This window comes from Anomalospiza imberbis, chromosome 21, assembly GCF_031753505.1.
Source record: "Anomalospiza imberbis isolate Cuckoo-Finch-1a 21T00152 chromosome 21, ASM3175350v1, whole genome shotgun sequence".
In the NCBI taxonomy this organism is placed as follows: domain Eukaryota; kingdom Metazoa; phylum Chordata; class Aves; order Passeriformes; family Viduidae; genus Anomalospiza; species Anomalospiza imberbis.
In genome coordinates, this window is record NC_089701.1 from 11,201,877 (window position 1) to 11,216,525 (window position 14,649).

Below are 14,649 nucleotides of genomic sequence, written 5' to 3' on the forward strand. Positions count from 1 at the left end.
ACGAGGATGGTCTGAGAAGGGAGAACACTTTGAAGGATCACAGGTATGATCAGCACTCACTTGCAGGTGTGAGATGCAACAGGCACCTCCTTAGTCCAGTCAGCCCTGCATGGCCCAGCTCCCCATGCCAATGAGAACCATCTCCAGGACCCAGGGTCTTCTTCCGGTCATCACATCCTCAGTTTGCTTCCCAGGGAGTTGCACTGACAATAGCAAGGCCAACAGGTGCAGAGCAGGAGGGCTGCAGGGCCAGGGCAGCAGAGACGGGTGGCCCAGCAATGCTGATCACATGGCAGGGAAGAAAAGCAAAAAAGACAGAATGTTCAGGTCAGGGGCCCAAGATGCAGCTGTTCCTGCTGGCACGTAGGATAATTGCTCTGCTGGGACAACAGCCCTTCTCTGAAGGGGCAGCTGGGCATGGAGTCCAGGCTCAGCGGACATGTAAAGGGCATGTAGCTGGGCAGGAGAAGAGAGAAAGTATGAATAGATAAACCTGGGTGACTGGATCCTTCCCAAACTGCACAGCTGACACACAGAGGATGAGACCCTGCATCCCTGGGCAGCCCAGGGGCCAGGTACCCCTCCAGACTGAGCTCAGGAGAGGGCTCACTCTGCTCAGACAGTAGCTCCAGGCTCTGGCAGGGGGACCCCCCCATGCAATGTCACCCTGGCACCCACCATAAATGCCCAGTGACAGGCATGTTGACCCCATGGTGTTGCACCTGTGTGTGACAACCTCCAGCATGGAGGGCTGTGGGGAGGTGAGGAGGGTTGGCAGGAGCTGTCCTGGCTGAGGATAGCAAAGCCCTGCTCCATCTCTTCCCAGTGTAACCACAGCTTCACACAGCGTGTTCCAACAGTTATCGGAGCCCTGGACATGACACAGACCTATGCAAACCCAGTTCCAGCAGGAAAAGGCCTGAAGAGAATGGAACATGCTCACCCACGTGCTCCAGCATACACATCACTTACAGGCCTGGCCCCAAACGCAGGTCTCGTGGCTCCTGAGCCAGCCCCCACAGTTAAGGCTGCCAAAGTGGACACAGCCCAGACTCACAGGGGAGGGTCAGGCCCATCAGGGGCCTAGAAACAGCGTGGCCAGGCCAGAGTGACAGTGTGAGGTGAACTCCGCACTTCTCAGGGGAAACCTGGTCCCATTGGGCTGTGGCACTGCCAGGGCTACCCCACAACCTGCTGCAGTCTCACAGAAAGTGAGACGGGGGCCAGTTCTGCTGTCCAGGGACAGCCCCCCTGGGCTGCGGCAGAGAGAGCTGCCCTGAAGCAGTCTGGCAAGGGAAACGTGACTTTTTTTTTCTTTGGAAGCCCTCATGGGCTCCTCACCCAAGCAAAGGCATGAAATGGGAACCAAGGGCAGTTACCAATCCTCTTCCTGCCCCAGCTGGAACTAAGTGGCTGCCCTAAGCAGCACCTGGAAGAGGCCATGGCAGAGATTCCTTTGCCAGCTGCCAGTAAGCGGACTGGGGTCTCCCTCTTGGCTCTGCTCCCCACAGGGGAGGCTCAGCCTCTGCAGGGTGCAGGTTTCACCCCACAGCCTGGGAAAGGAGGGTGCCCCAATCAGTGCAGAGCCTCAGGTTCACCCTGTATGAGTTGCCATCTCAGCATAGGGCAGAGGGACACGTGCCACACATGCCATTCCACTCAGGTCCCCTGTGGCTGACCCTGTGGGAAGGAGTCACTGTAGAGCACCAGCCACTGTTGCCACCACTGTGGGGCAGCTCTGAGAAAGGGTACTTAAAAGTAAACAAGAAGCTGTGAATTGCACCAGCACTGCCTGAGCAGTGTGAGCCCCAAGCACAGCTTCTGGAGGAGTAGACAGATGAGGCTACAGCACTTGGAAGGGGTGCAGGTGGCTTTAAGACCCTGCCCCACAGCAGGGGACAGGGTATCCCCATTCCCTGGGAAGCCCAGAGGTGATGGGAAAGGACATGGAAACATGTCCGGGTGCAGAGACCTCTGGGTTCTTTGTTTGCTCACCAGATTGCAGCTTCAGCTCCCCCTGCATTCTGAGAGACAGGACAGGCAGGGACTTCAGGGCTGACAGCAGTAGATGGGGCAACTGAGGGAAGAGCCAGAAGGATAAATTAAATAGGTCACCCCACTTTATTATCCCTACAGACAGGTAACCCTCATAAAAAAGGGTCAGTTCTAATTAACCTCAGGCAAAACAGGCACTGGACACTAGAGGAGGCATCACAAAAAGAATGGCAGGCAGTGATGCCCAGGGGACAACTAACACCCAACACCCCTGCAGACAGGGGACATGACTAGCCATGGCCTTGCTGCCCCTCCTCCACCATCTCCATGGTACTCTGCTAATCCCCACTCCAGCTGCAGGCACAGGGCAGACCAGGGATTCATGCCTTGCAGTGAGCTTTAGACCAGGATCAGTCTCAAAGAGAACAGGTGGATGGGACAGAGAGTCCTGACAGAAGTGAGAACAGAATTGGCCTGCATGTGTCAGCTCAGGGCAGAGCCAGCACCTTCTGCCCAGCTCAGCTCAGTGCCCAGCATCATGCCTGGAGAGTCAGACCATGAAACAACACCAGAGAGAAAGGTCCTGGCCTTGGGGATACAGAGGGCCAAGCTGTGCTAAATGGGATCTCCAGCGAAAGTACCACAGATACCAGGCACCAAGCCACAGTCTAATGTCATTCAGCTCCAGCATCATCACTGAGCTGGGTGGGAAGCAGGAGGAGTTCTGAGATGTGCCATCTAATAGGATCCCATCTTGAACCACCATCACCACCACCACCCCTCAAGACACCTGCAGAGGAGTGCAACTCACAGTCAGGATGTCATCCCTGGCAGTAGCCTCCACAATCATGTGAGGCAGAGCTGCCATTTCTCCATGTGGAGATGTGCACAGGGAAGAGCCTGTCAGCCTCTGCTCTGTCCCACACTCAGTTAAATACAAAACCAAGTTCTAAAGCCCCTCTGTGAGGTCAGACTGATGTGAGCATCCTCAGGCTATGGAACACCACTTCTCCTTTCACAGTCATCATGAAAGTAATCTAATTCTGGCAGATATCAGGAAGTATTTGCCAGGTAAAGCCAAGTAAAGAGTAAGGTATCTGTCTCAACTTGTCAACAGCCCAAAACAACAGCTCAGAGGTGCAGGCTATCTTGGTTTGGCCTATGGCTCATTCCCTACAGAAGCCTACAGACATGTAAACAGCAACTATGGTATCACTACCACAAACACAACAGAGCGGTTGCCATGAGGACCACCAGTTTGGGCACTACAGGGCCAGGACAGTGACTCTGGCAGGCAGAACATGAGCAGCGGAGAGGGGCCAGGCATGCTTCCTTGAATTTCCAATCTTGTCTTCCAACAGCAACACAAGCAGGAGCCAGCACCCTCTAAGGGCCAGGCCTGTCTGGAGATGCTGGCTGGAGTGTTGAAGATACATCACTTTTTCCCAAGAGCAACCAAAATCCAGCCTAAGTCAGCAAGACCACAGCAACTCACCCCACACAGGCAGCACAGACAGCAGCCATGTCTCCTGCATGCTGGGCATCACAGGGCTGGGGACAGCATCCCTGCAGCCCACTTAGAACCAAGGAAGGAGCACCTTGAGAGCAGCATGGCTGATAAGCCATCAGCAGGGCAGGGATGCTCCCCAAGAGGGGTCCTGCCTTCCTCGCACAGAGATGCCACCAGCAGCCCCAGACCTTGAGACACAACACCTGGAGCAGCAGGTGTGATGAATTTGGGGCAAGAGTTCCTTGAAACCCCCAGGTAAGTTTGGGGATGGGGCAGGGGAGGCATGTACTAGATGAAGGTGGAGTCCAGCTGGCTCATCTCATGGTTGTTGTGGGCACGAGCCTCGAAGAGCTGCTTGATCAGGGCAGATTTCTCCTGCTCCAACTGGGTGATGCGCTCGCTCTTGTCAGTCACCTCCTGCACAAGACAGGGGAGGAAAATGCTGGTTAGAGGAGGAAACTGCTGGCAACTGGTTGTGTTGCTGGTAAAATTTCATAGAACCACAGAATCATAGGCTTTGGGTAGGAGGACAGTAAAGCCCATCTCATTCCAGCCCCTAACCAGGGGCAGAAACACCTTCCACTAGAGCCAGTTGCTCCAAGACCTGTCCAACCTGTTCTTGAACACTTCCAGGAATGAGGCACCTTCTCTGGGCACCCTGTGCCAGGGCCTCACCACTCTCACAGGCAAGGATTTCTTCCCACTATCCCATCTAACCCCGCCCTCTGTTAGTAGGAAGCCATTCCCCCTTGTCCTATCCCTCCAGTCCCTTATTCAAAGTCTCTCTCCAGCTCTCATAGAGGCCTTTTAGGCCCTGGAAGGGACTCTGAGGTCTCCCTGCTCTTCTCTTCTCCTGGTGAACACCCCCAGCTCTCCTGGCCTGGCTTCAGAGCAGAGGGACTCCAGCCCCCAGAGCCTCTTTGTGGCCAAGTGCTGGGACAGAAAACCTGTCCCAGTGAGCAGTGAGCCTGGCCCTGGCCTGAGATGGTAGACCATCTCTTCCCTGACAGTCCCCAGCTGCAGCCTCTGCATCCTCTTGTGATCTCCATTTGTCACAGTCTTTTCCCTCTGGCAGGACTGCCCCATCCCTGCCACTGACTCACCCAGCAAACAGCTGGAGACAGCTGGGCATAGCTGTGCGCCAGAGGGTCTCCACACAGCCCACACCCTCTTCTCTGGGATGACCAAGTCTGGCCAAGCTGAAGGAATACTTCCCACTGCCTGTCATTCCTTCCCCAACCCTATTCCATCCCGTTCCTTTCCCAGCACCCTCAAGGACATCTCCTCCACCCCTACCTCCACTCACCTTGGTGAGAAGCCGATTCTGCTCCTTCAGCATGTTGATGGCTTGCTGGGAGCCTGTGGAGGCTGGGGATGTCACAGGGACCAACCTGCTCAGTGCTGAGGAGGGGTTTGCTGTCTGTAGAGAAGATGAAGGGATGAGACACTGAGCCTTCTACCCTGTGGCCCTTCCCAGGCCTTCTTCAAGGTGAGATGTTTCTATGGCACACAAAGTGTCGCTGCAGAGCAGGACCGTAACGAGAAGACTCCAAATCAAAGGCTAGAGAATGGACTCCCCCTTATTTCAAATGCACCGCTCTATTTATAGGGAACATCGTGCGGACTAATTTCATTGCTCTTAGAGTAAAAACATCTCACACCACTGGTGTACAGTGAATGACGCACGGTGGCAGAACCTATCTATAAACAATGTGAACAACAAGATAGAGAAATATTTACATTCTTTCCCAGCTGTCTCCCAGGCTTTCGGCTGGTTAGAAAACCTTCTCTTTTTCTCTCTGACTGAACTGAGAATATCCACTCAAAGAACTGAGAGAAGTCCAGTAGAGGATTAAAATCCCAGCACAGGCCATCACAGGATCTCCAGCCCTGTGAATGGGGCAGAACAGGGAAGCATTCCTGCCAGTGTGCCTGGCTTCTACCCAGCAGGACAGTCACCTCTGAATTGGCTGACTCAGCACCTCAGGAGGTCGGGCTCCTTAGTCCCTTGACAGTGGCTGTTCCTTTTTAGGGATCTCCTTCAGACCCCCAAAGCATCCTCCAGCCCACTTCAGAGTGTGGCGAAGACAGCTGTGCTGTCCTCTTGGCCGTCCTCCATCACCCTTCCAGAGCTGGGGGAAACTTTGGCAGCTCCAATGTCAGCCCATCCACCAACATAGGAGGGACAGGATGAGTCCTAAGATCACAGAAACAACCTCAAGCTGCTGATGAGCAGTTCTCACCTTGCTGGCAGTGGAAAGAAGGTCACCCAGGCAGCGGTTCACCTCCTGGAGCTTGGGGACCAGGCGCCTCAGGTGGCTCTGGCCACCTTCAGGGAAATCCTGCAGGATGGGGAGGAAGAAGAGGCTGGAGGTTACCATGGGGTCAGCCACCTCCCAGCCCTGTTCTCCCAACCCATATGTAGCCAGAAGGAGCCCCAGACTCACAGCACTGGTTCTCCTCTTCCCCAGGAGCCGCTGGTGCTCCTGCATGAGCTGGATGTGCTGGTGGTACCACTCTCGAGCCTGGTCTATAAGCTCCAGGCCCTGCAACAGGAAATCCTTCTCCTGCTCCAGCTCCTTCATGTACTTCAGCTGCAGGACAGAGCACATGGATGTCACCCACTCCCCACCAAGGTTTTCTCAAGTCCCAGACTTTCTTCATGAGGTATGGGGGGATGTGGATACAGGTAAGGGTCTCAGCCCCTTTCCCCAAGAAAAGCTGAAGAGAAGCAGGATAATGACTGCTGCCTGATGCTGCTTTGGAGGAAGATTTTTGGAAGAAAATTCTCCAGTTTGGGAGAACAATCAAACTGTGTGAAGGACACTTGGGTCACCTTTATCCTCCTGTTCACTGTTGCAGGTACAGGTTTCTTCACCTATTTACCCAGGGAGGCAGCCTGCAGCTGCCCCCAGCTCTCTTTGGGGTGTGAGTGTCAGGCCCAGAATAGACACACTTGGATTTTGGTGAGCACTGAAGAGTCTAGCTCACCGTGCAGGCTGGAAGTCAGGGAAAAACTGCAGCCCTGTTTCCCCAGTCTGCCTCATCCCTGGAGGCACATGAAGCTGAGAAGAGCATAGTACACCACACCTCTCTGCAGAAGATCTCTGCCAGTTGCTCAGGTTCCAGCACCAGCATCACCTGGAGAGCAGTGGGGGCCTTGCTGTGCCCGGAGAGCTGCTATGAGGGTGCCTGGGGCTTCTGTCCCCAGAGCAACCCCTTGGAACAGGCCAAGCAGGACCCAAGACTGCTGCAGAGCAGGGGGCTTCACCCACATCCACGGGGGATCCACGGTCCTCATTCCACTGTCACCTTCTGCTCCTGCCACCCCCCGGCACCACGCTGGTATCGGCAATCAGAAAGGCGGAGAGGGATGAGGGGACATCCCTGGGGAACAGAGCAACTGATGCAGTGACCCATTCATCACCCTCACCCTGTGACCCCACAGCCCTTCTCCTCTTTTCAATATGAGGCTGTTCCCCCAGCTCCCAAGGGCATGGGGAACTTCCTACCTCGCTGCCTCTGCCTTCTTTGCCACAACACAGCCTGGCCTTCACCCACAGCACAGTCTGGGCTCCACGGGCACCAGAGACTTTGGTCACCCAGAAAATGCTGGATGCACCAGAACCTCCTCCTTTGGAGGGCATCAGGAGTGGTGCAGCTCAGAAGTGACCCTGAACAGAACCCTGTGGATAAGTGGCACCATACCAAGACCTTCTTCAGGCCATCAGCATTTCCACATCCCCACTGTCAGCCCCAAAGCCTCTCTGCATCCCATACCTGCCACCCATTACAATGGGGCTGCTCTTGCTCCTGCTGCTCCTGGAAATGCTCTTTGCAACACAAAAACTCCCCACCCCCACACCATTCTACAATGGCCCAAAGGGACGTACCCAGAGGAGAAGTGCAGAGCCTTAGTGCTGTTGCTGAGGGGCATGAAGAAGGTGCTGTATGTGGCAAGGACCCCCATCCCGCTGGGGGTGCAGCCCAGCTGCCAGCCCTGCCCAGTGTGGGACAGGCAGCATCTCCCCAGGATGAGACACTTGGGGCAGGAAAAAGACAAAGCACTGTACTTGGCTGGTGCTCAGTGGCTTGTAAAGGGGAGGGGACAGAGCTGTGCCCTGGGCTGCTTACAAATGACAGTGCTCCACCTTTCAGGGAAGGTCTCATCCCAGCCACCCTCATGGCCATGGGAAAATAACGCAAACAGATAAGGGACTGGCTGGAAAAACACCAGCTGAGCGAGTGAGCACAAGATGAAAGGGTGCAAAGGGTCCTGGGGCTACAGCACAGCCTCCACAGCTCTGCTCCCTGCTCAGGCGGCACCAGTCCTGGTGCACCTCGGGATGAAGGATGGACACCAGTGCTCCCATTCCCCAAGGGCTTTAGGCAAATTAGTCTAATGACAGAGTTCCTTGTTCCTTGGGAGCCCAACATTGGGGCAGGGAGGGGTAAGGGAGGTGACAATACAAAGATTCAGTCCTTGCTGTACTCAAACCTGTTCCAGCTGTCTCTGTAGGCTTGGAAATGGCACCTAAGGCTGTGCTCAGGGTGCCAAGGAAGGCTGAGACACCCTTTCTTTGGGGTCAAAAGCACAGAAAGGCAGTGCAGCACTTGGCAACATATAGGGAGAGAGGGCAGGAGGGGACATCCTTCCCCACTGCCCACATGACACCTTGGGGGAATAGAGACCAGGGCAACACAAGCCCTGAGCAAGAGTGCTGTCGTGGTTTGACATGGAGGTGAATTTTTTCAGGAAGTTGGGTCAAACCAATCAGTGGTCGGGTTTGGATATTGGCACCTGAAGTGACCACTGAAGGTATGGATACACCTCTGAGAACACAGGGGGTTAAAAGCAGGAACTCCCAGGAGCTCGCTCTCTTTGGTTCCGGTCAGGGTGCTGTGCAGATCTCCCCTGCCCAGCCACGGGCTGGGTGGGGGAGGGGAAGCCATGCAGCCTGGTCGAGGTGAGCCGGGGGAGGAGGGGGGGGGGGGGGACTGAAGGACTGGAACCGAGCCAGCTCCTGTGGACGGAAGGGTGGAGAGAGGCGGAGATGCCTTTGTCGTCCCCCCCACCAGAGGATTGAGACAGAGAGAGTCCGGACAGCACCTGTAACTTTGCCGGTGGAGGAGAAGGGGGGGGGGGGGGGGGGAGGGGGGAGGGGAAGGCCTTGGGAATTGGTTTCTGGGCAAAGACTTCAGCCGTCCAGGGAGTCTGAACTTTTAACCCTTTCCTGAGAAATGAGGGCTTTGTAAAATATTACTCCTCCTTGATTTGAAGTAGAAGAGAGACAGTCTGGGGTCTGAGATGTTAGAAGAGGAACTTTTTGAGTGGGAGGAGATGATGGAGTGGCTTGTGGCTGGACTTTTCTTGTTAGCCAAATTCTCCTGACAGAGACTGCACTTAGGGGGATGCTGTGGTGGGCCAAGAGACCTGTTTCAGTGACTACCAACAGAGGAATGGAGAGAACAGAGGAAAGCTGAAGAGGGTGTGGAGAGGCCCTCCATCTTCAGAGAAGAAGATCTCTGTTCTTAGACCCTCAGCCCCAGGGGGAAATGGGGGGGACTGTAGTCCCAAGATTAAATGCTGAACTGTTGTTTCTTTTGGTCCTTGGTAAAGCATCCTTAAAAGAGCCCTATGAGCAGTCTGTCCATGCACGGTGGTGAGAACACTGTGACATGGAAAGGAGAGTGTCACCATGGCAGATTTTCTCCGGGCGGTTGCCATGTGTGACATGGAGACACAAGGGTGGCAGTTGGGTTTCCTGGGGGGTCTGTGGCACAGGAGAGACTCCTGTCTCCCTTGATGGACTGAGTATTGATTATCTGAAGGGTGGCAACTTGATCAAGATCCTGGGTGGTGTCTCACTGTGGTTTCATTTGGAAATTGGGTGGAGGAGGAGGAGTGTTTTGGAAGGTCTTCATCCTGGATTTAGTGTCTGTGGTTTTTATAGTGGTAGTAGTTTAATAAAGTTTTTTTCCTTTGTTATCAAGCTTGGGCCTGCTCTGCTCTGTTCCTGATCACATCTCACAGCAATTAGTTGGAAAAGTGCATTTTCATGGGGGTGCTGGCATGGCGCCAGTGTCAAACCGTGACAAGTGCTTATAGTAGAACTGGAGACAGACATGGTGGCCAATACTCCCCTCACAGAGGACCTTGAGCTTGGGACCTTGAGATGTACTCCAGCCCAGAGTTGCATACACAGGGAAGGGAAGCAGAGACCTTCCTATCTCCCCAACCCCCAAAACCTCAAGAAGCAGAGCCCTCAATCCCAGACACACAGAGTGACATTTATCACTTCTTATCAGCACCTCCCAGCAGAGGTCCTTCTCATGGCTTCAAGCCCAGCAAACTACCTGCACAAACATCCCCTCCTCAGGCTGGCACTGGGGCATGTTGTGTCCCCCAAGGCCAGCGACAGGCTGGGCACTGCTGGTCAGGCCTCTTGGGCTGCAGGAGCAGGGTGCAAGGGGTGAAAATGCAGTGGTGACAGTGCCACCAAGTACTCATCCTGCAAGCTTGGTTCTGGCTCTCTGCCCAGGACAATTTAGCTTGAGCCTGTGGACAACATGCCCAGGCAGCTATTCCATTCCACCTGGGAGCAAATGAGATCATCCAGGCAATTTGATCCAAATCTCTCCACTCAGCGTTGGAGAGAGGGGAGCAGACCCCTCCATCCTGGGCTGCCTTGGTAAATTCAGTGTGGATTTCTCTGCTTTGCTAGCAAGAAGTCTGTCCGAAGCCAAGAGGACCTGCATGTTTGAGCCCTGATCTACATGGAACATCTGGGAGGGGGCATAGCCTGGCCCCACTGCTTGCCAGCACAAAGCATACATGACCCTCACTGGAGTGCTCTTAAGGCCCAGAGATCCATCTGTTCCCACACCTCCACCTTTGTCTTCTTCTTCTCAAGACCTTGCCCACGGGGAAGGCAGCCAGCACACTGGCTTCATGGGCTGACCCCATTCTGAGGGAAGGATCCACCTCTTTCCTGTCTGGCACTATTCAGGAAAGCACCTTGGAAATAATATACATCCACACACATCAACAGACCTTCATATCCAAATATCAGGATTTGCCTTATGTCCCACAACTCACTTATGCAGGGTGGGCAGAGAGGAAGCCAAAGCCCAGAGATGGCGTCAGCAATGAGGGACCCCTGCAACCCACCTTCCCCTTCATGGGAGCCCACAACACTCCCTTACCATGCTGAAGTCCACGCCATTGGTGATGGTGTGTCTCCGATGTTCTGCACGGCCTTTCTGATGCCTCCGAGTGTCCCCAGCCCCTGAGTAGGCACTGTCTTCCTGGGGCTGCACAGCAGACTTTGCATCACTACCTGGAACAGAGGAAGGCAGGAGGCCACAAGCTACTTTCAACAAAATCCTCCCCAGGGCCACTTCTGTGAGATGATCTGCAGGGTGGTCTTGCAAACAGGGAGAGACTGAGCAAACCACCAGCCTGAGTGCCTGCTACTGTTTTTGTCCAGGCAGAACAGATGCCAGGAGTGACTGACTCAGCTGTGCTGGGCTGGCAACAGATCTCAGTCATCTTCTGTAGAAAACAAGCAGCTTCCAGGAAAAGCTGATCCACTCTCAGCCTGGGCAACTAAACCATTAGTGATATTGCCTGCCTCACGTGTCCTCATGGGACACCTTGCTTCCTCTCAGGTGTCATCAGCTCTGTCAGGAAACCAACTTCTCCTGAAGGCCGTTCTTGCTTGGTGATGGACTTGGCCATGTGGATATCCAGCCCAGACACTATGTCTATGATGCAACCATAAAGTAAATCAGACTGTAGATTTTCCAATATTTTATTAAAACCCCAACATCCTAGCCTGTAAAAGACCAATCTACTAAAAACACATGGTGCTGATGCAAATCTATGCATAACCTGTTTTTGAAGATTAAGTTCATACTGGCAGGTTCCAGGCTGGATCAGGCACCTCCTGCCTATCAGCCAGGGCAGGAATTTCCTGGGCTCCTGCAGTGAAGGCCATACAAGCCCCACACTGCCCACCCTCAGCAGAAACCCAGCCCTGCAGTGACAGCCAAGCCAGCTCCGATCCACTGCTATGTGAGCTGGTAGAGCAGAACCCTGACACCCCATCGTCCCAAACCACAGCATCAGGGCAGCCAGGGGTGCAGCCAGCACATCTACAGGCAAGTCTGGATAACAGCCTGGTGCTACTACCTTCCTGCCCCAGTCCCCAGCCAAATGCCCAGCATACCCTCTCTCATGGCACCCCCTCAATCCCACAGCTTGCCTGCTCCCTGCACACAGGCTTCCTCAAGAGTTCCATTCCCAACTTGGCTTTTCAAGAAGAGCAGCAGGGAGCCGGCAAGTGATGGCAGGCAGCTGGGGAAAACGCCCTCTTCCCAAGACACCTCCCCACGCATCTGCCAGGCACCCCCACCCCTCGCACATCCTACCAGAGCTGCCTGGCTCAGGTCTGGCACATTCCCTGCAGCAGGCACATGAAGGGCTGTGAGTCCCAGGACAGGGTGCGCAGCACCACAGGGGCTGACACTTTTCTTCCCTCTGCTTCACAAGTTTCCTCAGCTGAGCACATGGACATGAGAGAGGAACGATATGAGGCAGGAGAGGGCAGCCATGGCCACGGGAGCCACTCTTCATCTTGAAGGTACAAGGTGTGGGAGCCCTGTACCAGGGCTGCCTCTGCTGCCACAGTCACACTGGTTCAGGGATAGGAGACAGGCTTGGGGGCCGCAGGCAATGCAACACCTCAGTTTGTCACTTTGTGTCACTGGGGAAAGAAGTCACCATGTCATGGGCAAAGTCCTCCTGGTCCATCACAGTATCTCACTCCACCTCCCAGCAAGTACTCTGGCACAGACAGGTCTCTAGCACATCAGTGAACACAAAGCGTTTGTGAACACAAAGTCTTTGATATCACCCATCCATCTGCTGTGCCAGCTCCCTTTGGTTTCATACACCCAAATCTATGTGGGAGGAACCTAGCAAGACTGGTGTGACCACATACAATGTCCTAGCAGACCTAGGACATGTAGTATGTCCTGCTCAAAAAACTGAGCAACAGCCCCAAAACCAAGGATACTCTCAACAGTCAGAATCCCAAGGCAAAGCCAGGAGCACTTCTGGTAGGAGCTGCAGGACAAACACATGTTGAAACACTTTTTTTTTTTTTTTTTGCTGCAGTTACTTAAAAGTGCTGGGTTGAGCTGCTCAACTGCACCCTGGGAAACCATGTGTGGAGGGGCACACTGGGCAGTTGTGCAGGATCTAGAGCTAAAAGAGATGGAGTAACTGAGTTGCACCATTTTCTAAGCTGCCAAATAAACCTGAAACTCAGGCCTCTTGCCAAAATACAGCCCTGCAGTGTGGGATGCTGGCAGCAAGGGCTGAGGCACTAACCCTTCCCACAGGCTCTGGACAGTTATGGAACATCACCCTGTAATGGAAAGATCCTCAGCAAGCACAAAGCTGCTGCAGTCATCTGCTTTCTTCTTCCCAGGGCAGAGCTTTCAACCTGCTGTCTATTCACCAAGCCAGATTTTTTTCAGGTTTTTCCAGATTTACACTCCTGATGACAGAAAAGCTAGTCTGCTTAATAATGTTCCCTTAGATGTTGCTCCAGTGGTTAGTCTGGAGGCAAAAATGGAAAGCAGAGAACCTCAGTCACAGTTAAAAGTTTCTTCTCCACCCAGCAGAAGGGACTGGGTTGGGAAGGCAAACCAGCCTGACCTTCCCAAGGTGGAGGAAGTCATTGCACTCAGGTGGTGCAATAACACGTACCAGCTCCGCACACAGACTTTGTCTCCTCTGATCTCAAAGCACTTCACAAACTTAGATAAAGCATTATTACCTACCCAGATAAGCCCAGAAGCCTCGTTTCCTTATAACATCTTCTACTGACTAGCAACAAATCAAGATGCCAGTGAAACAGTCTCCCCCATGCTAAGGTCAGTGTACCACCCTGGAGGGCTCTGGCAGAGCCAGCACAGATCCCGTGGAAAGGGCAGAGTCCACAGGGATGTACAGGTGAGCTCTGTGGACAGAGCCTAGGACAGCAAAGCACAACGTCCTGGTACTGCTCTCCCATTTATTCATTGATTAACTGTTATTGGGAATAGTGCCGTGGAATGACCCAAACCAAAAAGCTGGATCAGGTTTTGCATTTTTTGTCTAAACCATGCATGACATCGTGAAGGAATCACTCCTGAGAGCCAGCCCAGCGCAAAGCCCACCGAGCACACGTCCGCTCCGTGACCGCAGCTTCACCCCAGCGAAGCTGCTCGGCTTTGGGGGTCCCCAGGACCCAGCCATTCTCCGAGACGCCCAGCTGTGCCACCCACCCCCGGGAAAGGTCAGGACAGTCTCTACGCCAGGGGACAACCACGGACACATTACGGCAAAGCCCTTAATTCCTCCTGTCAGCGCTATAAATAGCCCAGCGCATCGCGAGGGGAGCACAGCCCTGGGCGGGCGGCGGCGCTGGGATATTCGCACCGAAATCGGAGTTCAGTGAAGCCAAACCAGTACTAACAGTAACTCTGGGGGAGTTTTACACCGGCCCTGCGGGAACGGCTGGCTCTGAGCCCAGAGGAGGGCACAGGGGAGCGGGGTGAGCCGCGGGATCCCATCCCGACCTCCGAGCGCCAGTCCCCGGCCCTGGCGCTGCCATCACCCCCGCGAGCCCGAAGCCCCCAGTCCAGTCCCGCCACTCACCGCGGCTTCGGGGCTGGCCGTGCCCCGGTTCCCGCTGTCCGGTACTCTTCCCCCGCCGCTCCTCGGAAGAGCGAGGGCTTGGCGGTTTCTCCGCGCTCCGCTGTCCGCCGCTGCCACACTCCACCGGCGGCTCAGTCCCAGGCAGGGCCGCCCGCAGCCCCAGTACGAACCTCTCGAAGGTGAGGTACCCGCTGGCCGGCGCCGCCTGCCGCAACCCTTCCATCACCCCAGCGGGCAGCTCCTGGGCTTCCGCTCCCCGCCAGCGCGACTCAATCTCCCGTAAGTGCACGTAGCCTCGCCGCCGGTCATCCAGGATATCGAAAAGAGTCCGCAGGCTCTGCAGGAAAACCCGGGGAAGACCCTCGGTACCGGCGGGGAGCGAGCGGTCACCGCGTTCCGGAGCCATCGCCGCCGCTCCGAGCGTTACTCCAAG

The 14,649-nt window shown here is 54.8% G+C and overlaps 1 protein-coding gene across 1 annotated transcript; it reads right to left on the reverse strand.

Annotated features, from left to right (window-relative positions):
- Nucleotides 1–2,098: 2,098 nt before the first annotated feature.
- On the reverse strand, nt 2,099–14,649 carry SAPCD2 (suppressor APC domain containing 2). The gene is made up of 6 exons (XM_068211702.1): nt 14,213–14,649; nt 10,712–10,841; nt 5,953–6,099; nt 5,749–5,847; nt 4,812–4,925; nt 2,099–3,922 (listed from the first exon to the last, which is right to left on the reverse strand). The coding sequence occupies exons 1-6, from the start codon at nt 14,620–14,622 to the stop codon at nt 3,794–3,796; spliced, it is 1,029 nt and encodes a 342-aa protein (XP_068067803.1). The 5' UTR covers nt 14,623–14,649; the 3' UTR covers nt 2,099–3,793.